A 27,856-nucleotide genomic window follows, 5' to 3' on the forward strand; every position below is an offset into this window, starting at 1 on the left:
AGAGAGAGAGAGAGAGAGAGCGACTTCAGTTGGATCCAGACATTCTGGAACCGACATTATTTAGAACAACAATCACACGGCCAGTTCTGGAACCAGAGCTCTGACTCACTCACCTCACTCAACCCATCTGGGCGAAGGACGGAGGACGAAAGAAAGAGAGAAAGAAAAGGATGTTGACAAGGATTGATTCAATGGTTTAGGTTCTGTGAGGAAGATTGAATAGGAACGATTACAGGAAAGTCCAAGTTCCTGAAGGTTTCAGCAGTAGACAGTAACAGTTGATCATAAATAGAGTGTCTCGGTGATAGCGGCAGCAGCAGTAGTGGCAGCAGTTGTAGTAATAGTAGTAACAGTACAAGTATAGCCTCAGCAACATCAGCCTCAGTAGTAGTAGTAGTAGTAGTAGTAGTAGTAGTAGTAGTAGTAGTAGTAGTAGTAGTAGTAGTAGTAGTAGTAGTAGTACTAGTAGTAGTAGTAGTAGTAGTAGTAGTAGTAGTAGTAGTAGTAGTAGTAGTAGTAGTAGTAGTAGTAGTAGTAGACGTAGTAGACGTAGTAGTAGTAGTAGTAGTAGTAGTAGTAGTAGTAGTAGTAGTAGTAGTAGTAGTAGTAGTAGTAGTAGTAGTAGCAGCAGCAGCAGCAGAAGTAGCTTCAGAAGTAATACATTTAGTGACAAGTCCAAACAAGGTCAGTGTTAGCAATGCCTCCAAACTTAGTCCCTGTCCTTCTGCTGACCCTGTACCTGACCTTGGGTTCAGTCCACAGTCAGCGGTCCACCCAGGAAGCCTCCATGATCCAGTACTTTCAGGGGAGACTGGCTCAGATGGAGGTAGGTAGCTACTGCAATACTTTTTATTTTTGCATTTGTGTAAATGGGGCAGAACGCTAAGAGCAAATTCTCATTTGTAGGTGCACCCTGTGTACAAGATGAATAGAAAAAAGGAAGAAAAATAAGAGAATATTAAAATGCTTAAAAAAAAACATGTAAGGACTTGTAAGGGCAATACAGAGTGAATGAGTGGGAAAACAGGGATATAAATAGTATTAACGTGATACCTGCCGGTCTACAGATACAGGGAATAATAGCTGGAGAACTGGTTGACTAGTGAACCCTGCAGACTCTGGCACACCTTGAACAAGGACTTACACATCACTCATTAATTTATTCACATCTTAATTTGTAAACGTACATTTATATTTATTGGTAATCTGCTTAATCTGTTCATTTATACCAGGGTCGACTAAGACTCAGTATGTAGTATTGCACATTGTACAGAGTAGACTTAGTAAGTTATATATCTGACTTAGGATAGAATCTGTATATTATGCCATGGTGGGCTGTATAGATGCACAGTGATATTATTGATTAGTGTAACTGAGGGGTACAATTCCCTGACTGTATTGATAAGTATGGTATCATTAAACCACTACCGCTTTATGTACTTTAATTACTGGCCATACAGTACATGATATATAAATATGATGAACACTTCCCACAATGAATCGGTTCCACACAAAGTGGTAATTAAGTATTTATTGCAGCAAAAGGTACATAATATACTTCTCTATTTTACTTTGGATGCGCTTATAAGGCAAAGGAATGTGCGTAGGCAAATCAATAATGAATGTCCATTCTCTGGTTACGCAGGAGGTAATTATACAACCTGAATCTTAGGGAATTATATCTATGGTACACTAGTAATATATAGTGGGAGATACTGGAAGGGTCCCCCCGGTTGTAAGCCAGCAGGGGTAGAGGATCTGTCGGTAGTAGAGAGTCTGGCCAACGAGGACTAAGGAGACTCCAAGTACAGGAGACGGTGCAATAGTCTCTTGATCCACAGACGAATACAGCTGTTCTCCGTAGACTGTAGCTCCACAGTGAAGAAAGCTAGCCGGCCTCAGGCTCTCTGAGGCGCAGACTCGACGTGGCTCCTCACAGGGTAAATCCCACACGTGTAGGCGTCGGCGATTCTCCGCTCCATAAATCACAGGACCAAAACAAATATAATCCAGCCGCAAAGGGCTATGTAGTCGTCGGGTAGATTAATCCAGTGTACATGTCCACACGGTTCTCGTCTAGGTCTCCTCGGGTGAAAGCGCCATGAAAGCAGCCCAGCCTGGATAAGCACTCTAGCTGATACGAGGAAGCGTTGGTGATGCTGGTCACTGTAGAACTTTAGCCGCACGATACACTATACACAAATAGACTATTACTGACTTAATAGAAATATGTCGCACTCGACGGTATAGCGCCAAACTCTGACAATTCAGTTATTAATTCGCACGCGGTCTCAATGCTCTATTTGGGGCCAAAACAGGCCATACTTCACCGCACGTTGTATCGTGGGTGAGGCTTCAACTTATTGGGTAACTCTACTTCTGTATTCACCTGCGCCATATTTATATGCACAGCGAACAATCTAGTGCCAACCTCATTTCTGTCTCGTATTCCTGGGCAAGGCCGGGCATGTACAGACATGTCTTGACGGTGGCCTTGAACCTGACTCTGGAGGCATGGCCCTGGCGCCTGTGGACCGCTGTCCAATAGGAGAATGAAATATTATGGTCTGTACTAGGCTAAAGGGATATTCCGTGTATATGTACAAGGAATATACAAGGGATATCAAACGATATACAAATACTATGCAATATATATCAATCAATAAATATATATATTTGGTTTAATCTGATCCTTTGTAACAGCCGCCTCCTAATTAGTCCCACCTAATTAGCTAAGCAGAGACAGATTAACCGCACTGTCCACTACTCAATGTCTGTTGTGAGGGGTCGGGCAGTTCACAAAGTCATGGGGTCATGGTCGTCATCGATAGTATCGGGGAGCCTTGGCAGTTCTATTAGCCTCGCCACGGGTCGGGTGTAGATCCGTCCTTGGACGAGCACTTCGGCTGCTCGGACCTTTCCGTCGGCACCGGTGATCACTTTGCTTACGCGGCCAGCCGGCCACATAGCTCGGGGTAGTGACTGGTCGATAATCATGACGACTGTTCCTTCTGTCAAATTGTCTCTCTCTTTCACCCATTTCTGGCGGGTCTGTAGAGACGGTAGATAGTGGAGTAGGAAGCTGTTCCAAAACTTGTCAGCCAATACTTGACTGTACCTCCACATTCTTCGGCCGTTCGCTTCTTCAGGCCTGTACATTGTCTGTGGTAGCGCGGGGTCCAGCCGCCCCATCAAGAGTGTGTTGGGGGTGACTGGGTCGACATCTGCCACATCACTTGAGACGTAACCGAGGGGCTTTGAGTTCAATACTCCCTCGATCTCCGTGAGGACTGTCATTAAGACTTCTTCCGCCACGGTCTGGGCCCCAAGCACGGCGTACAGGGCTGTCTTTATTGAACGTACTTCTCGTTCCCAAGTTCCACCGAAGTGAGGTGCGTTCGGGGGATTAAACTGGAAGTCAATCTGGGATGGAGCGAGGTGGGTCTTAAGTTCTGGGCCCATAGCTTGGAAGCTCTCTCTCAGCTCTCTTTCTCCGCCTTTGAAGTTTGTCCCGTGATCAGACAATAATATAGACGGTTTGCCTTTCCGCGATGTGAATCTTCGGAAGGCCATAAGGAATGAGTCTGTGCTCATGGTTGGAAGGAGTTCTATATGCATCGCTCGGGTGGTCATGCATTTGAATACAATACCCCACCGCTTCTCGGTTCCTCTTCCTTTCTTTATATACAGCGGGCCGAAACAGTCCATACCGGTGGAGTGAAAAGGCTTGTCGCCGAGTCGGAGGCAACAGGGAGGTAGGTCAGCCATCCGGGGTATACTGGGCTGCGCTCGCCACTTACGACAGTCTAGACAGGTTCGCTGGAAGCGCCGCACTGCTTCTCTCCCTTGCAGTATCCAATAACGACGTCTGATCTCCGCGAAGACTCTCTCTGCCCCGGCGTGATGCACATCCTCGTCGTATTTCTTTATGATCAGCTCTGTGACCTTTTGTCGGCTGTTTAAGACTATCGGGTACTTGACGTCATCCGGTAAGTCTGGAGCTCTCCGCAGACGACCACCCACTCTGATGAGACCATGGGCGTCGCTCTCGGGGGCTAGGTGGAGCAGTCTGCTGTCTGATGGGACGGGCTTTGCTCCCTGTAGACAGTCTAGCTCATCGGGGAACGAGTCTCTCTGGGCTCGTTGTAGTAGAAGAAGTTCTGCTTCTTCGTAGTCAGCTGCTGTAATGTCAGTAGTGAGCTGAACCTCTGGGTGGTGCCACAGGAATGTCTTTAGCTGCGCACTCTCTAGGGTGAGGCAATCGTCTATGTCGGGGTCTGTCGAGACGAGTGTGTTCAATCCACAGAACATAGATTTCTTGTTTTCGGCCTCCTCTTTACTCGCTTCCCGTGGGGTGGGTGTAGGCCACTCTTCTTCCGGGAGCTTGAGGAACTCTGGCCCGTCACTGTATAGGTTGTGACGGGTGAGGTCATCCAGGGACATTCCCCGGGTGATGACGTCAGCTGGGTTGTGTTTTGTGTCCACATACCTCCAGCTTGCTACTTCTGTTAAATCTTGAATCTCTGTGACTCTGACTCCCACGAAGACCTTGTATCTGCACGAATCAGACCGGATCCATGTGAGTACTGTCGTGGAGTCTGACCACAAGATTGTTCTTTGCACCGGAATGGTGAGTTCACGTTGGATTAACGTGGCGAGTTGCGCTCCTGCTAGGGCTGCACAGAGCTCTAGACGCGGGATAGATTGTTGCTTTCGTGGGGCTATTCTTGAGCGAGCCAGGATGAAAGCAGTATGTATTTCTCCTCCCTCCTCTCGGGCACGCAAGTAGGCCACCGAACCGTAGGCTACTTCGGAGGCGTCGCTGAAGACGTGCAGGTCCATCTGGCACGTCTCCGGCCTCACTGTGGGTGGGAAGTAGCTGCGGCGTATGTTGACACCTGGGAGTGAGCTGAGTTCCGTCTCCCACTCTCTCCATGTGGATGCAAGGTGTTCGGGTATGGGGTCGTCCCAGCCCTGGTCCTTGTCCCATAACGCTCTTACAATCATCTTTGCCCTGGTGGTGTAAGGTAGAATACATCCCAACGGGTCATATTGTCTGGCGAGTGTTCTGTATACACTCCGTCTGGTGGTCGGTAGTGCAGTCGACCTTCCCTGCTCCTTGGTCAGGGGTGTGTGTTTATAATGGAGCGAGTCTGTTTTGAAGCGCCAGACTAGTCCTAATGTCATTTCTTGGGCTTCTCCTGGGATGGTCACCATCCAGGTCTCGCTGCTTGCTGCCTTGTCCTCGGGGGAGAGGCTGCGCAATACTTGCGGGTCGCTGCTGGCCCACTGCCTGAGATCAAAGCCGCCTTTGATCAGGGAGGCGCGGAGCTTGAGTAGAAGGGCCTCGGCTTCTTCTGGCGTCGAGACGCTTTGCAGACAGTTGTCCACGTAGAAACTATTTCCTACACTTTGTCGGACCTCTTCATCAGCTGCTGGGTCCTCTGCGACGTGTTTTTGCAGTGCAAACGTAGCACAGCATGGGCTGCATGTGGTTCCGAAAGGGAGGACTTCCCATTGATAGATGGCTGGTTGCTCATCCCCGATCCTCTCTCTCCATAGGAACCGCAGCAGGGGCTTGTCCTCCTCCACTAGTCTCACCTGCAGGAACATCCCTTTGATGTCGCCGCTGATGGCCACCTTGTCTTGGCGGAAACGTAGTAACACGCCTAGTAGAGAGGGGCCGAGTGTTGGGCCGGGCAAGAGCTCTTTATTCAGATTTTGTGATCCGATCTGGTAGCTGCAGTTGAACACAATACGATCCTTGCCGTTGTGGTGGACTTTGTGGTGCGGCACGTACCATGATTCGGTCGTCTGATCGGCCTCTTTAATGTCAATTTTCTTTATGTGTCCCGCTGTGATTAGCTTGTTAATCTCAGCGCGGTACACCATCTCTTGAGCGGGGTCTCTGGCTAGGCGCCGCTCTGTGTTCAATAGATACCGCTCTGTCGCTTCTTTTGGGGCGTGGAAGGTAGGCATACCCTCTCGCCTCAGGAGTGGAGTTGCGTATCTCATCACTCCGTTGACTTTGACTCTCTTTGTCCCCTGCTCGAGGAGGGCTATAGCGTAAATGTCTTCCTTGGAACGAATGTCTTTCTTTTCGTTCTTAAAGGGCATTGTCTCTAGTGTCCATAGCCTCTCGACATGCTGTAGGAGGGTGGTGTCTTCTTCTGTCACTCTGGAGTGGAGGCAGTTAGTGGCTGCTGTTCGGTTAAGAGACTTAGCGAGGGGGCCTTGTAATGTCCATCCTAGGCGGGTCTCGACTGCTGCAGGACAGCCTCTGGGCCCTGTGTGGACCCGGTCAATCGGGACGATGAGGTCTGCATGGTCGGAGCCTATCAGCAGGGTCGGGGTGGCACCGTCTATGAGCGGTATAGGTAGTTGACGCAGGTGCACATATTTATCCATCAGCTTGGCGATGGGGTAGGTGTACTGCGACAGGCCTATTTCTTGGCTGGTGAAAGCATTAGTAATCCTATACCGTCTCTCTGGCTGCCCGCTTGCTGCGATAGTGAAGGAGACATTCTCGCCCTTTATTGTCTTTAGATCTCTTCTTATTGTCCGAATCGTCATCTGGTTTTCGCTCCCCCGCAGCCCCAGCTGGGCCGCAGCGGACGCGAGGAGAAGGGTCTTCTTTGACCCGTCGTCAAGGACGGCGTAAGTGTCCATGACCTTATCTTGGTAACTCAGTGTTACGCGGACCACCTTTAAGAGCACCCGGGCGCCCCCGCTGCTGGCGGGGTCAATGTACATAACACTTGCCTTTGTGCTGCTTGAGGGTGCAGGCTTTCTTCTGTTACTGTCGTGTAGGACATCTAGGTTGGCTCTGTCACACCGATTACACCTCTTCTTTAAGCGGCAATCGGCTGCCATGTGACTGCGCGCACATCGGTAACAGCGTCGGTTGGACTTTATCCATTGACTCACCTCGTCGGCGGTCATCTTCTTGAATGTGTCACATTGTGACAACCAGTGTTCCTTTTCGCAGTACGGGCACACCATCTTCCACCTCTCTTTCATCGAGGGGGTACTGTGGTTCTTGCTGCTCGGTACTGATTCTGATTGGTGCATGACGGTCACCAATCTTCGGCCATCGTTTGCTCTCCTAGGTCCCTCTCTGGAGCTTGGGGTGCTCCGCATGAACGTATCCAACCGTAGGCTGTTGACTTCTCTCGCCAGGAAGTCGGCTAGGTCTAGGAGGGATGGCTCGGGACCGTTAGGATCACGGTGGTCTCTTTGCCGCCTGAAGCGCTCTTGTCGGGCGGGCGGAAGCTTCTCTAAAATCCTCTCGACATTAGAGTTTGCGTACAGTTCGTGCATACCCTTTTCTCTTTGCGCCCCCAGCATCCCTACCAGGGATTGTACCTTGATAGACAGGTCATCTAGTGAGCGATTGTCTGTGGCTGGGGGTAGGCGGTCAATATGCCTTATCTCTTGTATTACGTAATCCCATATGCGTCCATATCTTTGGTCGAGTGCTGCTAGAGCCGCTGTGTATGGGGTAGTAGAGGTGGCATAGGCCAGCGCTATATTGTGCGCTCGGGGCACCTTGAGGTGCTTCAGTAGGATAGCATACTTGTACGGTTCATCAGCTACATCGGACATCATTGTCTCTAAGCACATTCGTAGCTCCGTGTACTGTGCTCTGTTCTCGTGGGTGAAGTCCGGAAACGTCGGTGTGCCAATGTATGATGCCATGGATGGCTGGCACATCGGTGAGCGTTGGAAGAGAGGCCTCCTAGGCGAGTCTCCTCTTACGCCTCTTGGTGGGCTGGTACCTGCTGGGTACCATGGCCCGCGTATCCAGGTGCTGTTCCTCGGGGCTGGTCGTGCGTCAAGCTCACCCGTGAATTGAGTCGGGGGTCTGTAGCGCAGAGCCGCGGGGGTAGAGCCTGGGCTGTACTGGACCTCCTGGTCCTGTGGAGTACTGTGCTGCTGTCGGGCTTGACTCTCCTCCTCTCCCTCTTCTTCTTCCTCTGGCAGGTCCTCTAGATCCTGTAGTCGTCTATTTAGCCTCTCCGCGGTGTAGACCGTTTCTTCCTTGTAGCTGGGTCTCACTTGGACCGGTCGGGGAAGGGGTTCGGAGGGGGGTATAGGCTCTCTCTGGTGGTCGGGCTCAGGGTCGCTTGATCGGGTAGGGGAGGGTGCCCTTGACCCTTGTCTTGACGAGGCCCTGGAACCCCGTGCGGAGTGATCAGCTGCTCCATTATCTGCGCTTGTAATCGGTCGCGCTCGGCTTCGCGCTTGGTGAGAGCGAGGTCGCGCTCTGCTTCTCTTTGGGCACCGGCAGCGGCGCGCTGGGCTTCGGCGGCGGCGCGCTGGGCTTCGGCCCGGTCCCTTACCATATTCTCTTCCGTCTGAAGGCGTCTAATCTCTAGACGTATACGATCTTCGTCGCTCCGTTGCTGCGCCTGAAGGCGTTCTCTTTCCATGGAAGAATGTTCGCGCTCACTAAGCGTCTGTGCTTGGAGTCGATCGCGCTCTGTTGAGGCTGCTAGGCTGGCGAGGAATGCCTGTGCCAGCATCTTGTCCGCCTCGCTGGGGGAAGACGCTGGTTGAGGTGATCCGCTCCTGGCAGTACTCGTTGGAGATCTGTTCTCCTGTGGCGAGTCCTGGAGATCCATCTCCGGGGTGCTCTCCTCTTCTTGTAGCGGGTAGAGTTCCATCCCTGGAGGGCTGTCTTTATCCTGGAGCTCTCCGGGGACTACTTCTTCGGTCTTGGCGGTGGGTAAAGTCATGTCGGGTCCCTCCTGGTCCCTACCGTGAGCTTGGTCAGTTACGTTAGAACCCACTAGGGCCTCTATTGGCGGGGTAGCCTGGTCGATAGGGTCGGACATAATTTTACTATCTACTTTTTCCGCGTTTACCGTCTGTAGAAAGCTAGGTAGTATATTGGCAACGTAATCCTCTAAGTACTGAGGTGTCTGCCGTCTACGCTGCGGGCGATCTACTTTAGGAGAACCGTTTTGTGGAGTGTTCATCATAGGCCATGTCAATATTAATACCACTATATTAATATTACACTAGTTACCCTCCGGCTCGAAGGACCAATTGTAACTGAGGGGTACAATTCCCTGACTATTGATAAGTATGGTATCATTAAACCACTACCGCTTTATGTACTTTAATTACTGGCTATACAGTACATGATATATAAATATGATGAACACTTCCCACAATGAATCGGTTCCACACAAAGTGGTAATTAAGTATTTATTGCAGCAAAAGGTACATAATATACTTCTCTATTTTACTTTGGATGCGCTTATAAGGCAAAGGAATGTGCGTAGGCAAATCAATAATGAATGTCCATTCTCTGGTTACGCAGGAGGTAATTATACAACCTGAATCTTAGGGAATTATATCTATGGTACACTAGTAATATATAGCGGGAGATACTGGAAGGGTCCCCCCGGTTGTAAGCCAGCAGGGGTAGAGGATCTGTCGGTAGTAGAGAGTCTGGCCAACGAGGACTAAGGAGACTCCAAGTACAGGAGACGGTGCAATAGTCTCTTGATCCACAGACGAATACAGCTGTTCTCCGTAGACTGTAGCTCCACAGTGAAGAAAGCTAGCCGGCCTCAGGCTCTCTGAGGCGCAGACTCGACGTGGCTCCTCACAGGGTAAATCCCACACGTGTAGGCGTCGGCGATTCTCCGCTCCATAAATCACAGGACCAAAACAAATATAATCCAGCCGCAAAGGGCTATGTAGTCGTCGGGTAGATTAATCCAGTGTACATGTCCACACGGTTCTCGTCTAGGTCTCCTCGGGTGAAAGCGCCATGAAAGCAGCCCAGCCTGGATAAGCACTCTAGCTGATACGAGGAAGCGTTGGTGATGCTGGTCACTGTAGAACTTTAGCCGCACGATACACTATACACAAATAGACTATTACTGACTTAATAGAAATATGTCGCACTCGACGGTATAGCGCCAAACTCTGACAATTCAGTTATTAATTCGCACGCGGTCTCAATGCTCTATTTGGGGCCAAAACAGGCCATACTTCACCGCACGTTGTATTGTGGGTGAGGCTTCAACTTATTGGGTAACTCTACTTCTGTATTCACCTGCGCCATATTTATATGCACGGCGAACAATCTAGTGCCAACCTCATTTCTGTCTCGTATTCCTGGGCAAGGCCGGGCATGTACAGACATGTCTTGACGGTGGCCTTGAACCTGACTCTGGAGGCATGGCCCTGGCGCCTGTGGACCGCTGTCCAATAGGAGAATGAAATATTATGGTCTGTACTAGGCTAAAGGGATATTCCGTGTATATGTACAAGGAATATACAAGGGATATCAAACGATATACAAATACTATGCAATATATATCAATCAATAAATATATATATTCGGTTTAATCTGATCCTTTGTAACAATTAGAGTATATATACAGTATGTCCCACCTGTTCAGATCCAGTGCAGATCAGACCTTTATCTTTTTATTTATCTACTATATTTTGTATTCTTATATTTTATTTATATTATCCTGCCATATCGCTCTCCTGTGCAGCTATGACTCCCATATTTCCCCATCGATGAATTGAAAATGGGGGACCCTGATGTAAACAAGACGAAAGTCTTTCTCTGGTCTGCATCCCCTTAACAATTGTATGTATTGAGCTGTACTGTACTGTACCCATTCTGCAATCTGTTAATAAAGTTTTCAATCAATCAATCAAATTGGGGTTAATAAAGATCCATCTTATCTTATATTGATAATATGTAATATCTAAAAGTTGTCAGAGTTTCAGGGTAATGTGAACTGTATTCGATGTTGAGTGTAGAGAGGTCAGGCTTACTTCTGGCAAAAATGATGGTGAAGGATTAATTCCTTTACCTTTCTTCTATAACCCGAGGAGTGTTTGACCCTGGTTTAGCAGATGTACAGATGCATGACTCTATCTGTACTGCAGAGGCTGTTAAGCTTTGAGCTGCATTGCTTTTTGCAATGTCTCTCCGTATTGGTAGCCTAATGTCAGGAGCATGTGAATTTGTCAGTCAAATGTAATTGATGTTACCTGTGGATGGGTAGTCAGATGTAGATGGCAGATCTACAGGTGTTTTACAGTAGTATACTAAAACAGAAATAATATATTTGCTCAGTATTTTAAAATCAGGAATGTCTGAGCATGTGTGAGCAGCAGAAACATTTAACTGAATAAATTATCTGTTTAACTTCATATCTTGTAACATAAGACGCAAAGTAATTCAAAATGAACTACCGGTAGATGAATATCAATTTGGATTTGCAGAAATACTAGGGGATAAAAAAAATGTATTAGCAATGTTAGAATCCTGTTCGAAAAGGTTTTCATTCTCAGTATTGGCTACGACAACAACAGCAGCTGCTTTCAACATGGATATATGGATATATGATCACAGAAGACATTCACAGTTGGATTTATTAGTTTATATAAAGTCTCCAAATTAACACTGCTTTACAAACATGGATTACAGAACCTCTGGAAATCTCTTTGGAAAGCTACAACGGTAGGGTTGCTAACGAAAAGAAAGTGAGCAACTAGCATGCAGCGCTGTGGAGCTGTTATGAAAATAGTAGGGATGCTCGATATTGGCTTTTTTACCGATACCGATATTCCGATATTGTCCAACTCTTAATTTCCGATACCGATATCAACCGATATCAACCGATACCGATATATGCAGGGTTTCCCCGTCCAAAAAACTGAATAATTTTAGGTAACTAATAATTTTCACTGGATATATATATAACAAATATTGTTATTGTTTATTTTTTTTTAAACCGATACCGATATTTTCCGATATCACATTTTACTGCCGATATCGGCCGATAATATCGGTCGGCCGATAATATCGGACATCCCTAGAAAATAGTAACGTGAGTGCGCTTCTCAGTCGTTGACGACTCAGTCGTCCCCAGACAGTCACACAGTTTGGAGATAATCAATAATCTATAATGAATTACATTATGAGAGTACAGTACTGGAGCAGTTGAGCCAACATAAAACACATAATAACCTAGAAGATCTATAATCTCTCTCTCTCTCTCTCTCTCTCTCTCTCTCTCTCTCTCTCTCTCTCTCTCCTCTCTCTCTCTCTCTCTCTCTCCCTCCCTCCCTCCCTCTCTCTCTCTCTCTCTCTCCTCTCTCTCTCCTCTCTCTCTCTCTCCTCTCACTCCTTTCTCTCTCTCTCCTCTCTCTCTCCCTCCCTCCCTCCATCCCTCCCTCCCTCCCTCCAGGAGCGGTTGAGTCAGTGTGAGCAGAAATCTGGGAGTATGACCCAGAGGATTTACGATCTCTCCACTGAGGTCAGAAATCGCCTGTCCATCGTTGATGTCCTCAGGTATGGCATTGCCTGCCCGATTGATCAATAAACAGATTAATTAATGAATGTTATACAATGGCATGCAAATGTCTTGATTATGATTGGCTGAAACAGTGAAGTTGCCGGTTGTTACTTAGTATAACACACACTCCACGTGACCCCAGATCCCTCCCACAACCGAATTACTTTATTTTTTCTGTCTGAATCAATCCGCCATAGATAGAAAAATGGAAGTATGAATAGCTGTTGAACGAATCCTCCAAAAAAGATACAGTCAACTGGAATATGTTAGTTTGTTACATACACATGGATTATGTAATTAATTTGTCATGACTCATTGTGAAACAAAAGAAAAATCGAGAAAATTAAAAACAATAAAAAAATGGTCGACGTATTTTTTTTCTTTTTTTTTCAGATTTGATTAATTGATTGATTGAAAATTGTATTACCAGATTGCAGAATGGGTACAATACAGTATGGTACAATACACACAATTGTTAAGGGGATGCAGACCAGAGAAAGACTTTCGTCTTGTTTACATCAGGGTCCCCCATTTTCAATTCATCATCACATATGACATACATGACATACAGATAGACAGTACTGCTACATCTTGTTTAAGAAGCACAGTGAAGTTACCTAGTAAAATGTTCAATCAATCAATCAATCCAACCGGTTGTTATTTGATTGATTGATTGAAAATTGTATTACCAGATTGCAGAATGGGTACAATACAGTACGGCTCAATACACACAATTGTTAAGGGGATGCAGACCAGAGAAAGACTTTTGTCTTGTTTACATCAGGGTCCCCCATTTTCAATGCATCATAACATGACATACATGACATACAGATAGACAGTACTACATCTATACATTTATGACATACCAGATTTACAAATACAGTACTGTTTGTGATACAAGAAGAGTCTAAAAAATAGAGTATATACATTTGACGAAGAAACTGTACATTGGAGGAGGTTGGTAGGTAGGAGATTGGTAGGTGGGGTGGAGGGGGGGTATTTCGTATAACACACTCCACGTGACCCCAGAACCTCAATGTAAATAAACCATAGTCACCCTACAAAAACAGTACGGTATTTGTAAATCTGGTATGTCATAAATGTATAGATGTAGCAGTACTGTCTATCTGGGTTTAACATGGTTTGTGGAGCTCCCTCTACTAGTGGATCTACTATTGGATCTACTTTCTCTGTGGATGGTTTTGTGAATAAATCTCCATTATGCTTCAATTACTGTGTGTTTATTCTATAGCAATAAGGTTGTGTGAATTCGACCATTGTATAAAAGACATTACACCACTTGTAGTCGTGTGTTATAGGAATTAGATCATGCCTAGGCGGGTCTAACGACCCTGCGCTGCGCGTCGGGCCTAACAACCACCCCTAGGCATGATTTAATTCCTATAACACACTCCTGTGCGTGATGCAATGCTTAAATCATATCAAGTTACCATGTTAAAAAAGTGAACAAGGAGTTTACCCACTCTTATATCTTGATATTTACAAAGCTTGTGATCCATTTCAAGAAGAATGGGTAGAAATTAATCTAAAATAGTTGAAGAAATGGATGGATGTTTGCTCTCAGATCAGAGGTGAGAGGTCAGTTGGATGGTGTCTCCATGCGTGTGGACCGGGTGGAGAGAGAGCTGGAGTATCTGGAGAACACGATTCCTACCCAGGCTAACATAGAGATGGAGGAGGCTCTGCTGGAGCAACAGACGAGAGATGCACAGGTTGACCAGCTGAAGAAGAAGGCCAAGATCTCCCTGCAGAATGGTAGGAAAGACATGTCTGGTGGGGGAGAGAGAGAGAGAGAGAGAGAGAGAGAGAGAATGAGGCTGAATGAAAGTCACCATGTAGTAGTCACCCATAATGCTCCTCTTCCCACCATCCGCAGACTGCAGCACAACTCTAACAGAGGTCAAGTCTCTGAAGATCGTGAGGAGGACAGGAGACACCCACGGTTCCTGGTTCAGGGACCCTTCTAAAGGATCCGCTAAGGTCCAACCTAAGTTTTTCCCGATTGAACAATAGCACATTTTTCCACTGGGGAAATTACGCTCAGGAACCAACTAATTAGGTCTTAAAGGAACACGCCGACATTATGGGAAATGCATTCATCATCTTCTCCAGAGTCAGACAATTAGATATACAGTACGAATAAATTTTTCTGGGTGTGTCCAGTAGAAAGATATCCCGCTGCAAGCTAGCCTGGCTTAGCACAAATTAATGGAAGTAAACAGTTCCATTAACCAGAACATTACATGCTTTATGGCTCACCCCTCTCTAAACAGTTCCATTAACCAGAACATTACGTGCTTTACGGCTCACCCCTCTCTAAACAGTTCCATTAACCAGAACATTCTATGTTCACGGCTCACCCCTCTCTAAACAGTTCCATTAACCTGAACATTCTACGTGCTTTACGGCTCACCCCTCTCTAAACAGTTCCATTAACCAGAACATTACGTGCTTTATGGCTCACTCCTCTCTAAACAGTTCCATTAACCAGAACATTCTACGTGTTTTACAGCTCACCCCTCTCTAAACAGTTCCATTAACCAGAACATTACGTGCTTTATGGCTCACTCCTCTCTAAACAGTTCCATTAACCAGAACATTCTACCTGCTTTACGGCTCATCCCTCTCTAAACAGTTCCATTAACCAGAACATTCTACATGCTTTACGGCTCACCCCTCTCTAAACAGTTCCATTAACCAGAACATTACGTGCTTTATGGCTCACCCCTCTTTAAACAGTTCAGTTAACCAGAACATTACGTGCTTTACAGCTCACCCCTCTCTAAACAGTTCCATTAACCAGAATATTCTATATTCACGGCTCACCCCTCTCTAAACAGTTCCATTAACCAGAACATTCTATGTTCACGGCTCACTCCTCTCTAAACAGTTCCATTAACCAGAACATTCTATGTGCTTTACGGCTCACCCCTCTCTAAACAGTTCCATTAACCAGAACATTCTATGTTCACGGCTCACTCCTCTCTAAACAGTTCCATTAACCAGAACATTATGTGCTTTACAGCTCACTCCTCTCTAAACAGTTCCATTAACCAGAACATTCTATGTTCACGGCTCACTCCTCTCTAAACAGTTCCATTAACCAGAACATTCTATGTTCACGGCTCACTCCTCTCTAAACAGTTCCATTAACCAGAACATTCTACGTGCTTTACGGCTCACCCCTCTCTAAACAGTTCCATTAACCAGAACATTACGTGCTTTATGGCTCACTCCTCTCTAAACAGTTCCATTAACCTGAACATTCTACGTGCTTTACGGCTCACTCCTCTCTAAACAGTTCCATTAACCAGAACATTCTATGTTCCCGGCTCACCCCTCTCTAAACAGTTCCATTAACCTGAACATTACGTGCTTTATGGCTCACTCCTCTCTAAACAGTTCCATTAACCAGAACATTCTATGTTCATGGCTCACCCCTCTCTAAACAGTTCCATTAACCTGAACATTCTACGTGCTTTACGGCTCACTCCTCTCTAAACAGTTCCATTAACCAGAACATTCTACGTGTTTTACAGCTCACCCCTCTCTAAACAGTTCCATTAACCAGAACATTACGTGCTTTATGGCTCACTCCTCTCTAAACAGTTCCATTAACCAGAACATTCTACCTGCTTTACGGCTCATCCCTCTCTAAACAGTTCCATTAACCAGAACATTCTACGTGCTTTACGGCTCACCCCTCTCTAAACAGTTCCATTAACCAGAACATTACGTGCTTTATGGCTCACCCCTCTTTAAACAGTTCCGTTAACCAGAACATTACGTGCTTTACAGCTCACCCCTCTCTAAACAGTTCCATTAACCAGAACATTCTATATTCACGGCTCACCCCTCTCTAAACAGTTCCATTAACCAGAACATTCTATGTTGACGGCTCACTCCTCTCTAAACAGTTCCATTAACCAGAACATTCTATGTTCACGGCTCACCCCTCTCTAAACAGTTCCGTTAACCAGAACATTACGTGCTTTATGGCTCACCCCTCTCTAAACAGTTCCGTTAACCAGAACATTCTACGTGCTTTATGGCTCACCCCTCTCTAAACAGTTCCGTTAACCAGAACATTCTACGTGCTTTACGGCTCACCTCTCTCTAAACAGTTCCATTAACCAGAACATTCTATGTTCCCGGCTCACCCCTCTCTAAACAGTTCCATTAACCAGAACATTCTAATTTTTTATTTTTTTACTTTTGTTTCAACATTCTGATTGCGATACATTTCACAGGAGAGCATACTGAGACCGGTAAGAATACACCCTGAACTTCCCGTCTCGGAAAAGCACATTTTATCATTGTTTTTTCAAAGGATTTACGATTGCCCAGTGATTGCCTGCAGGGAAATTGTAGCTAGCTCAATACCTGACTGATCAGTCCAGTGAAATGATGGTCTCTATGTGTCAGGTACATGCAGTGATGTACCTGAATGCGTTCAATGAACGATCGTTCATGAACGCGTTCATATTATGGGCGAACATGAACTGAACGCACTGTATTTCCGCTAGATGAACGTAATTGAGAACGCGTTCATTCTCAGCGCTGTATAACGGCGTTCAAAAGTGTGTTCATTCTCAGCACTGTATTATAACTGCGTTCAAAAGTGTGCCAGATTTCATATGCCTTTCAGCCGAAAACCCAGTTAAAACACACCGTAAACAGGATTCAAAATAATGCGGAAAACCACCCAATCTGGCAACAGCAAGCTGCCTGTCACCCCTGGCTGTTGCACTAAAATATACGTCATTAGACTCCTCACAACAAGAACAATGTGGAACCACGGAACCGACTGCAGCAGCACTCGCTCAGAGTCAGACTGTACGGCGTCGGCGTATGAGCATTTAAAAGAGTTTAACGTTAAAGTCAGTACTGACTCAGACGGAAAAAATCTAACGTTTGTCTGTAAACTTTGTCCACCCGGTTTGAAGAAGCAAGTCCGTACATCGACGACGTCGACAGCAAACCTTAAACGGCACATTGAGAATAAGCAAAAATCCTGTTTTTGTTTTCACAATAAAGACAATTCAAGCAAAGTTTTTCCTCAGGTTTTTGAAAATATACTGTAGAGATGAAAGCTGCAGCTGCTACTAGTGTGGACTGAATGGGCTGCAGCAAAGCCTTATGGAAATACCAGTATTCTGATTGCTGTCTGTGGTTCTATATGGGTTGTGGCAATCATTTTTACAAACAATAGCTCGCAGCAACGTATTGAAAAAAAGAACTATAAACTATAAATTACTTCATTTTTGAAACCATGAACTTTATAACTGCTTATAACTGAAAATGAGCCCCCAAGTAAGAACCAGAAGACAGCAATCAGAATACTGGTATTTCCATAAGGCTTTGCTGCAGCCCATTCAGTCCACACAGTGGTAACTAAGAAGTTGGAGTTATTGGGCTTACCGCAGGTTTCCCAGTGGAAAACATACTGTATGAAATGTCATCAATCATAGTGTTACTGTATGTCTGTTAGCGTTAGTCTAATATCCTTTCTGTTCCTTTAAAACTTGTGACTTTTATGGCGATTCATAAAGCTGTCAAAGAGCAGGACTGAGCTATGAGCTCCCTGGTCACATGTGAACTTCACTGTGATTCAATATGAGGCGGATCGGTCCCAGGTGACCCCTCCTCTGAAGCTTTAATGAAAACCATCGCCACGGCAATAATCGATTCAATCTTCAATCCCACAGATCTACTTCCTCAGTGGGTTCCGTAACGACACTGTGCTGGAGTATGTCTCTCTGAAGAGCTTCATAGAGAGGAATTCCTCACAGCTAGCGAGGGTCATAAAGCTGCCTTTCCATTGGCAGGGGACGGGTCACATGGTCTACAACGGATTCATCTACTACCACAACGCCGACACCGCCAACCAGATACTGAAGGTGAGACGTGACGTGTGCAGGTGGGTGGGAATATTATTTGCGTTCGTGGAACTGACCTGTTGTGGAATGTTCTGTTGATGATCTGCAATGCTTGTTCGAAAGCCGCCTTTCACTTGCAACATAAAATGTTTTCAATACATTAAACCAATTGAACCACTTTGCATTCACCACTGGCATAATTATGCTCAATATTGCTCAGGAAATTGTCCATGGGCAATTATGTCTCACCTCGACTACTGCAATGCACTGCTAGATGGTTTACCGACCACCGCCACCAAGCCACTTCAACTCATAGAAAACGCAGCAGCCCACCTGATCTCCAACCTACCAAAGTCAGCCCATATTACCCCACTTCTTAGGGACCTGCACTGGCTTCCCATTGCTGCACAAATCCGCTTCAAGGTCCTTGACCTGGCATACCATGTAACGAGGGGAATGACTCCCTCCTACCTCTGATCATGGTCTCTAACTACACACATGGGCGGAGTTTATGGGGGTGCAGGGGGTGCATTGCACCCCCTGGTGGCCGGGGGTGAAATTGCTTTAAAAAAAAAAAAATTAATTTGTGAGAAACAAATCTGAATTCTATTATGTTTTGTTTTACAATACATTCATTTTATAGTAGTAATCATGTCACATTATAAGGCGAACCTTCTGTAGTGTGGCAGTGAAAGGGTTAACGAATGCCCCGCGCGATAGATTGTAACGCTTGTACAAAGCCACTTATTCTGAGATGATAATTAATGTATCTGGATAACCAATGCACGGATTTTGTCGAGGCAGGTAGCGTTATTTCGGGAAAATTGATATCTATAGTCTGGTATATTTTTCGTCCACGAAAAATGGAGGCTGTAATAATTATTATTGCTCGAGACCAAGAGTCTCTATGAATAATAATAATTAGAGCCTCCATTTTTCAAGTCAGTTAAAAATGATCCCCCGTAGTGCTGTGTGTGTGAGTGTGTGTGTGTGCTGCTGTACTACCTAAATAAAATAAAAAATTAGGGGTTAGGGCATTGTAAAAACGCTAAAATAATAAAATAAAGGTCAAAAAATCGGTATCATTCGCCGAGCACTCACACCCCCTGGTGTCAAGTTCAAACTACGCCTATGACTACACACCCTCAAGACCCCTACGCTTTGCATCTTCTGTGTCATGGGTGGTGGTGAGAGGGGATGAGGCTTTAAGGCCAGGGGGTATTTATTCACAAAAGGACTAAAAACAGAACACAAAACAAAACCTCTCAGTCAAAACTGGAAGAGGGGGAAAACATAACAAAATCTAAACGAAGAAGGGGAAACTTACTAACATGGGGAATAGGAGACCAGGAACGATAACATAGAACATTACAGGAAACGACAATAAACCCACAAAGAGAACAGGAAACAAGGAACTCAAATACACATGAACAAATGACAAACGAGAAACACCTGGGCTGATTACAACTGGAGACACCTGGGAGGGGAAACAAACTGACAAAGAACTACAAGGGACTACAACTATGGACGACAAGACAAACACCATACACTGGGACAAAACAATCAGACCACATACACTGAACAGAGAACCTAATAACAGACAGAGTAACACAAGACAAGAGTAACTATATACTAACAGGGGAACATGAAGGGCAAGAGAGAGAAAGAGCATGAGAGGGAGAAGGGGGAGAACACTAAGGAACAGGGATACACCAGGACAGGGACGGGGAGAGGTAGAGCAGGGAAGAATAGTCCATGAACTGGTGGGGAGAATAGTCCAGTAACAGGCGGAACGTGACATTCTGACCGCCTCAGACCCACTCCTATCCGAGCTCCGGGGGGGGGTCATCAAAGTGAAGCAGGCTATTCTCAGTCTTCGCTCCACAATGGTGGAACGAACTTCCCACCACAGTCAGGACTGCCGAAACCCAACCAATTTTCGGGAGCATGTCTATGTTTCAAGTTTCTTTAATAGTTGTCATACAGAAGTACAGAATACTTTCATACAAAATGCTTCTTACTGTTACGCTCCAGAGACTGTGCTAGACAAGATAGTATCAAATAACATAGTATAGCATGTTCCCCGGGTCCCATGTTCCCTGGTAGCGATAAAAAAGGTCCTATGTTCCCCGGGTCCTATGTTCCCCACTCCCGTTGCGGCTCCCGAAAAAGCGACGAGTTGTGTGAGGGCCGACCATGTCAGCTTGCTTAATTTCTCTGTCATTACGGTAGTGTTCTCAAACGTACACGTCGCGACTAAAAAAAGGTTCTATGTTCCCCGCTACTCCCGAAAAAGCGACAGAGTTGTGTGAGGGTGTAGATATGGTGCAACATGTGTAATTGTGTGTGTGTGTGTTCTGGATGTAACAGTACTGTATATCTACTCCAGTGCCATCTGACAGATTCGGCCAACAGACGCTGCTGGCGTGTAACAGAGATGTATATCTGTTATTTAGTCCTACTGGACATTTTCGTTGACATAAGTAGATTTTTCATTTTTGTTTATTTATTAAGTTAATATAAAGCTTTTGATTTCTTTAAGTGGCGAGTGACGTCTTTTTCGTGCTTATTTGAGAAGGGTCCAGCTGCACAGCCGGAGAGCAACGCTCTCAGGGCCACGCTGTGACTGCTGTTCTGTCACTCCCAGCCTAGTAGTGGGCCGGTCGTTGACCAAACTTTATTTTAATTTTTTATAAATAAATTATAACGGCCCAAAGGCGCGTCGGCCCACCGGAAAAATTTCCAGATTACCAGTCCAGCCCACAGCGCAAGCTTTTTTTTTTTTTAACTTTCTTTTTTATATATTTTTTTTTATATATAGTTATAAATAGTTACCGAGGTCCAGACCTCAGTGACCTCATAGCTGGCTACGGCCATGAGGTTGAGTAAGTTGAAGAACCACTTGGAGGTCCATTTTAAGCAGGCAGTTTCCTATGAAGGTAAAGTTGGCCAACATTCTCTGGGAAATGCAAATAGATTTACAGTAGAGACCATTTTTGAGAAATTAATCAAAACTAACCCTTCTGTGATGTCTGTGGCAGGTAATAGGTATATGATTCAGATGTTGTAGCATAATTATTCAATTGACAAATGATCTCTCTCTCTCTCTCTCTCTCTCTCTCTCTCTCTCTCTCTCTCTCTCTCTCTCTCTCTCTCTCTCTCTCTCTCTCACTCTCTCTCTCTGGTTTAGGCAAGGTTTAGGTTCATCCTACTCCTTTTCGAACATTACTGTTTTGCTTGTTTGTTTTTTAATCTGTTTATTACTTCATTGTTTTATACATTTTTTATTTTATTTATTTTATTTGTTTTTCATTTATGTTCGAAATAAATAAACCCATTCATTCATTCAAGATATTGAAAAGAAAAATACATGTTATGAAGTATAGTTAATTTACTATATGTATACATTAGGGCTGTCCCCGACTAAGGATTTGGATAGTCGACTATGATTGGCCAAAATTTGTCGTTAGTCGACTATTAGTAAAAAAAAATATATATATATTTTTTTTATCATTCCATTTGGGCTGTGGGGGTGCTTAATGTCTGAAGGAGTCAACGGACGGCTTCTTGTCCTCTGCAAAAGCATGCAATTGGTCCACTGATGGATACATCTTGATATTTGTCTAGTCTAGTGTGTTCATTAGATGGGTGAAATCCTCTTTCAGTGCCTCTGTGCCTGTTTTCGTAGGCAGTTAGCCTCTGGTATGCGTGCCATTAGCGTTAGCCACGCTTCTATGCCTCTTTTCTTTTGGAAAGAATGATAAAAAATAAAATAAAATAAATATCTTTTTATAAAAAAAAAAAAAAATTGTATTCGACTAAGAGGTTGGCAGTCGACTACGGCTCCTTTCGACCGATTAGTCGATTATTCGACTAATAGGGGTCAGCCCTAGTATACATCCTCTGGCCTGTTTGTAGAACTTCCCTGTGTTGTTGACAAAGCTAAACCCTATTGATATGAAGTCTAATGGGAACATGAGAGGATGCCGTCACTTGCTGCTATGTTCATGGCCCTGGGAGCGTCGCTCTCTGGCTGTGCAGATCAAGTCAAGTCAAGTCAATTTTATTTATATAGCACATTTCCAGGCAGCGGCAGCTGGCACCAAAGTGCTTCACAGGCAGGTTGATAAAAACAAAATAATGTGATGCAAGATATAAGATTAAAACATAATAAAGCAATGAAAGTAATAAAAACTAAATAATATGATGCAAGATATAAGATTAAAAACATAGTAAAGCAATGAAAGTAATAAAAACAGGTAGGACACAGTCAAACAAAGAGGATAGAAGGGCCAGGAGAACAGGTCGGTTTTTAAAAGTGATTTAAAAGCCTGCACGGTCTGGGCGGTCCGTACGCTGAGGGGGAGGCTGTTCCACAATCTAGGCGCTGCGGTGGAGAAAGCTCTGTCTCCCCTAGTCTTGAGCCTAGTTCTAGGCACCACCAGTAGCAGCTGGTCAGCTGATCGGTGGGGGGTGTGGCGGTGCAGGAGTTCGGACAGATAGGGAGGAGTCGTGCCATTTAGTGATTTAAAAACATTTAGGGCTAATTTAAAATCGATCCTAAAGCGGACAGGCAGCCAGTGGAGCGAGGCCAAGACTGGGCTGATATGTTCATGTTTTTTTGTTTTGGTGAGGAGGCGTGCGGCTGCGCTCTGCACAAGTTGTAGGCGGCGAAGCAAGGATTTGTCGATGCCCATGTAAAGGGCATTGCAGTAGTCGAGGCGAGTGGTGACAAAGGCATGTATCACCGTCTCTAGGTTACTTTGGGAGAGGTATGCCTTTGTCTTCGCCAGGAGTCTAAGGTGGTAAAAGCTGTTTTTGACTACGGCGCTGACCTGTTTGTCAAATTTAAAATTGCTGTCGAAGATGACCCCGAGGTTCCTGACAGAGGTGGAGAGGTTTGGACCCAGGGGACCAAGTGCGTCAATGAGGGGGGTCGGGGGGGCACTATTAAAAACAATGACCTCAGTTTTCCCTTCATTTAATGTCAGGGAGTTAATTTTCAGACATCCAGCACTTGATTTCTGCCAGGCAGTCAAGTAGTGGTGTTATTGATGTTTTCCCTTGGGTGGGTTTTAAGGGGAGGTAGATGGATACTATTGGCTAATTTCTCGCCAGGTGGACAGCGCCTTGGTGCTGAAGTGACATTCAAACTATCCTTACTTAAATATGACTGTGACGGCGATGACGGCACCACACATGTGAACAGTAACAATGCAATTCATTAATTTCTTGTTGTAATTAGTATATACCCAATGTCATGCGTCTTCTTGAAGCGTGTATTGCAAGCTATATTCACGTATTCACATAACTCGCATATATCCTCAATATCACCAGAGCGCATCAGGTGCATGATGAAATACTCGAGTGACTGACGGAGCGGGGAACATAGGACCCGGGGAACATAGGACCTTTATTTCAGCGGGGAACATAGAACCCTTTTTTTGTTCGGGAGCATTCGGGACCGGGGAACATAGAACCTTTATTTCGGGAGTGGGGAACATAGGACCCTTTTTTTTTTTTTTTTTTAGCAAGGAACATAGAACCCGGGCGTACGTCAGTGGCCAATCATATCGCAGAACCCGAACGCGGAACTGCAAGTTTGTTGGTAAAAAACTACACGCATACATAGGGATGACCCCCAATTTTCCACTCTCAAACTAAAAACACACTTCTTCAATCAATATCTGAAATGAAGAAAGAAATCAATCACGTTTATTTGTATAGCACATTTAAACATGACACTTGTCAACCAAAGTGCTTTACAGTGGGTCACGTAGCAAAAAAAATTAAGTGGTCCTGATGTATAAATAAACTGAAAATAAACAACCAACAGACAAACAAAGAAACAGAACAACATGTCAAAACAAACAAGGCAAGTTTTGAGCTTAGATTTAAAAGACTCGATGGAGGGGGCCTATTTGATGGACGTGGGGATTCTGTTCCAGAGGTCAGTGGCTGCGACGGAAAAAGCATGCCCCCCCCCCCCCCCCCCCTAGACTTGAAGTTGGACCTATGGGTGGTTAGGAGACCCTTGTCAGCAGATCTGAGGGCCCTGACGTTGGTATATAGGGGGTGAGGAGGTCTGCTAGGTAAAAGGGGGCCTTACCATTAATTAAGAGCTTTATAGACTAATAGGAGAACCTTGAATTCTATCCTGTAGCGCACCGGGAGCCAGTGAAGGGAGGCAAGAACATTTACCAGAACCATTATGCACTTTGCTACTAAGGAATCTACCGTGCCTATATTACTACCTACAATGCTAATATGTCTAATACTACTATGCACTCAAGAGTCAAGACTGTAACACTCAAGTGTGACACTGTTTGATGAACAATCTTACCCTTAGCTGCCAGAGTTGCACGTTTCCTGCTGACTTGTTGTACAGAACTTGTAAGTCACTTTGGATGAAAGTATCAGCTAAATGACTAAATGTAAATGTAATTAAAAACAACTTCTAACAGGCTACTTAAAAAGGACAGAATAGGCTTCTAAAAACCATTATGCACAAGTAACGTATGGCTTGAAGCAGTATTCCTCAGTGTGGATATGTTGAAGCAGTATTCCTCGTTGCTCTCTTCTGCCACCAGGTGGACGTGTTGAACGGTACACTGGTGGACAGCACGCTGCTGGCAGGAGCAGGCCGTCTGCCTGTCTACAGTCTGAACCCCAACACCTACCTGGACCTGGCCGTGGATGAGCTGGGCCTCTGGGTCATACATGCTGACCCTGACTACGCAGGGAACCTGGTTATCACCAAGCTAGACAAAGGTATGAGATGGATGGATGAATGGAAAGATGCAGACAGACAGACAGACAGACAGACAGACAGACAGACAGACAGACAGACAGACAGACAGACAGACAGACAGACAGACAGACAGACAGACAGACAGACAGACAGACAGACACAGTTGTGCAGACAGAGAGACAGAGAGAAAGACATACTGACTGACAGACATACATTTGCATGCTCACTCACATTTAAAATGCTTTATTTTAAAATCTGAATACTGTATATAGGAGTAATATTGCAGTTCAGCGTTGTTCTTACTATCACAGCAGGAACTGAACAGAATCACTCTGGCTGTTTGGTCTTTTTCTTTGATAGGTCTGCAATTTTCAAGTCAATAACAGCAAGCAATCCCCCGAATCCCCCACTCGACTAGCAACAAGGAGACAACCTGTCTAAGATAGGAGTACAGAGAGAGAGAGAGAGAGAGAGAGAGAGAGAGAGAGAGAGAGAGAGAGAGAGAGAGAGAGAGAGAGAGAGAGAGAGAGGCAAACAGACAGACCGTCTCTCTCTCTCTCTCTCTCTCTCTCTCTCTCTCTCTCTCTCTCTCTCTCTCTCTCTCTCTCTCTCTCTCTGTGTCACACACACACACACATACATACCCTGACCCACTGACAGGGAGTCCCAGTCTTGTCCTCCCCCGTGTGTAATGAGCTTCTCTCTGGTCCTCCCAGCTTCGCTGGCGGCAGAGCACACGTGGGACACCCGGTGCAGGAGCCATAACGCTGAGGGGTCCTTCCTCATCTGTGGGACCCTCTACGTGGTGTACAACACGGGCTACGGAGGACGCTCCAACGTGCAGTGTCTCTACGACATCCATGACACCATACACAGGTGGGTTGCCGTTCACATGGATACTTAATATACTTAATATACTTAAAATGGATACTTAAGGTCTGCACACTACAGTACATACAGTATATCACTAGCACAGCCGACAAGGCGTCAAATGACCCCTAGGCATTTTCAATAAATGTATCCTCGTCACTCGGTCGAGCTCCAGCTCTGTCACTCAATGACTTTTCCTAAAAGTACCCGTTTTATCTGGCACGGTTTCTGACATTTCAAAATGACTTCAGGAAAATGTAATTGGAACGTTATTCCACATAGTGGGCCGTTGGAACAGACGAAAGTCACAGCACTTTGTGAGCGTCTAGTGCAGGGGTGGCCAACCCATGGCTCGCGAGCTGCATGTGGCTCTTTGCCCATCAATGTGTGGCTCTTCCATCCAAAAAAAGAAAGAAAAAAAAGTATATATATTTTTTTTAATATTACATTTTTATTTTACGTCACTCAAACCTACATTTCATTGTGGTAAACCTCATATTTTTATATTCAGAGGTAATTATATAGTTTACACTGTTTATTTTTCTCATATTTCTCATATAAGCTGTCGGCGGGTAGCATTTTCTCCATGGCTGTGCTAGTGATATACAGTATATATTCATACACATAATATGCACAAACACAGACACACACACATGCACACACACACACAGTAACAGGAATGAACTATTCTCTCTCTTTCTCTCATCCATCCTCTCTTTCCTGTTGCCCCTCCACCCACAGTTTGGAGAGCCCTGTGTTGTTCTTCCCTAAGCGCTACACCAGCCATGCCAGTATGTACTACCACCCGAAAGACAAGCAGCTGTATGCCTGGGACGACGGCTACCAGACCATATACAAGCTGGAGACACGTAGGAAGGAGCAGGTCATCACGTCATCAGGATGATAGGTGTCACCGGAGCCTGAGATGATGTCTCTTCTATATTGGACCCCCCCGTTGGCAGAAATCAATTATAGGAACGGAGACGTGTTGTCATACTGTAGTAGACTGAAGGAGTTACTGTTACAAGGACTAGAGGACAGGGAAGACGGGACGAAAGCATGATGAAAGCATTTGTAATTATATTGGCTGTATTTCGTGTTTGTGACCTATAAACATTGGAATGAATACAACACATAATGCTGGTATCTATACAAAAGGTTGGGAAATTCCAAAAAGAACATTTTCCATCTACAAATCTAACTTTTCAAGAAGGTGTATAAAGATACCCAACATTTAAATGGTCCAAAAAATAAATCCAGAAATCCAGAAAAACTTTAAATGGAACGCTCAGTTTATATATATATATAAATATATATATATATATTTTTTTAGAAGCTGATCCCTTGGTCACAAACCAAGCATCCTTTCACAACATATGAAATGTTTTCCTGGCAGGGATTCAGCAGCTTGGTGTGGTGTTAGTATGTTTCTATCAGTGCTGATCCAGGAGATCAACAGGGTGCAAAACCATTTCTCTGAAAACGTGAGAGTTTGAGAGTGTTCTTTCTTTCTTTCAAACTGTTCCACTTACTAGTCCTACTCTCATTACAACTTATATGTAACTACGGGGAATGGCTTGTTGAGAGAAATGTGTTTATTCCTCCACAGAGGCTTCTGCCAAGCACACTGAAAACATCTTGGATTTTGTGAACGGGGTACTCAGTTAGCGATCAATAAAAATAGGTGTTTCTAAACCAATATCATGGATGCCTGTAAAATGGGTGTGTAAAGTAGTTGGTCTTTATAGGCCTTGCAGACACTTCTCTTTTCTCTTCAAGCCCTCATAATAAAATGCACTATATGATATAACGTTTCTCTTCTAGTTTTGATAGTACCCTCACTGTAATCTGGTGCAATGTTGTATCATCGATCAATGACTATGGTCACTGTCTTTATATTGATTTCACCAGATGATGAGATTTTCTAAAACCAAGGCACATAATACAAGACACTGTCTATCTACTGTCACATTATAATAAAGTGCATTACAGCATCA

At 45.0% G+C, this 27,856-nt stretch overlaps 1 protein-coding gene across 1 annotated transcript; it reads left to right on the top strand.

Moving 5' to 3' along the window:
- olfml1 (olfactomedin-like 1) lies at positions 1 to 27,856 on the top strand. The gene is made up of 8 exons (XM_084317205.1): positions 1 to 826; positions 12,231 to 12,334; positions 13,924 to 14,114; positions 14,236 to 14,339; positions 18,068 to 18,259; positions 24,829 to 25,009; positions 25,706 to 25,865; positions 26,601 to 27,856. Exons 1-8 carry the CDS (start codon positions 698 to 700, stop codon positions 26,761 to 26,763), a joined length of 1,224 nt encoding a protein of 407 aa, XP_084173331.1. The 5' UTR covers positions 1 to 697; the 3' UTR covers positions 26,764 to 27,856.

Source organism: Notolepis coatsorum (genome assembly GCF_963971535.1).
Source record: "Notolepis coatsorum genome assembly, chromosome: 6".
Taxonomy (NCBI): domain Eukaryota; kingdom Metazoa; phylum Chordata; class Actinopteri; order Aulopiformes; family Paralepididae; genus Notolepis; species Notolepis coatsorum.

Excerpts from the sequence above, each read along its gene's own strand:
- olfml1 (XM_084317205.1), top strand. The coding sequence starts at position 698 with ATGCCTCCAAACTTAGTCCCTGTCCTTCTGCTGACCCTGTACCTGACC. Across the intron at positions 14,340-18,067 it reads CTTCTAAAGGATCCGCTAAG|ATCTACTTCCTCAGTGGGTT; the intron begins GTCCAACCTAAG and ends TCAATCCCACAG. Across the intron at positions 25,866-26,600 it reads ATCCATGACACCATACACAG|TTTGGAGAGCCCTGTGTTGT; the intron begins GTGGGTTGCCGT and ends CTCCACCCACAG.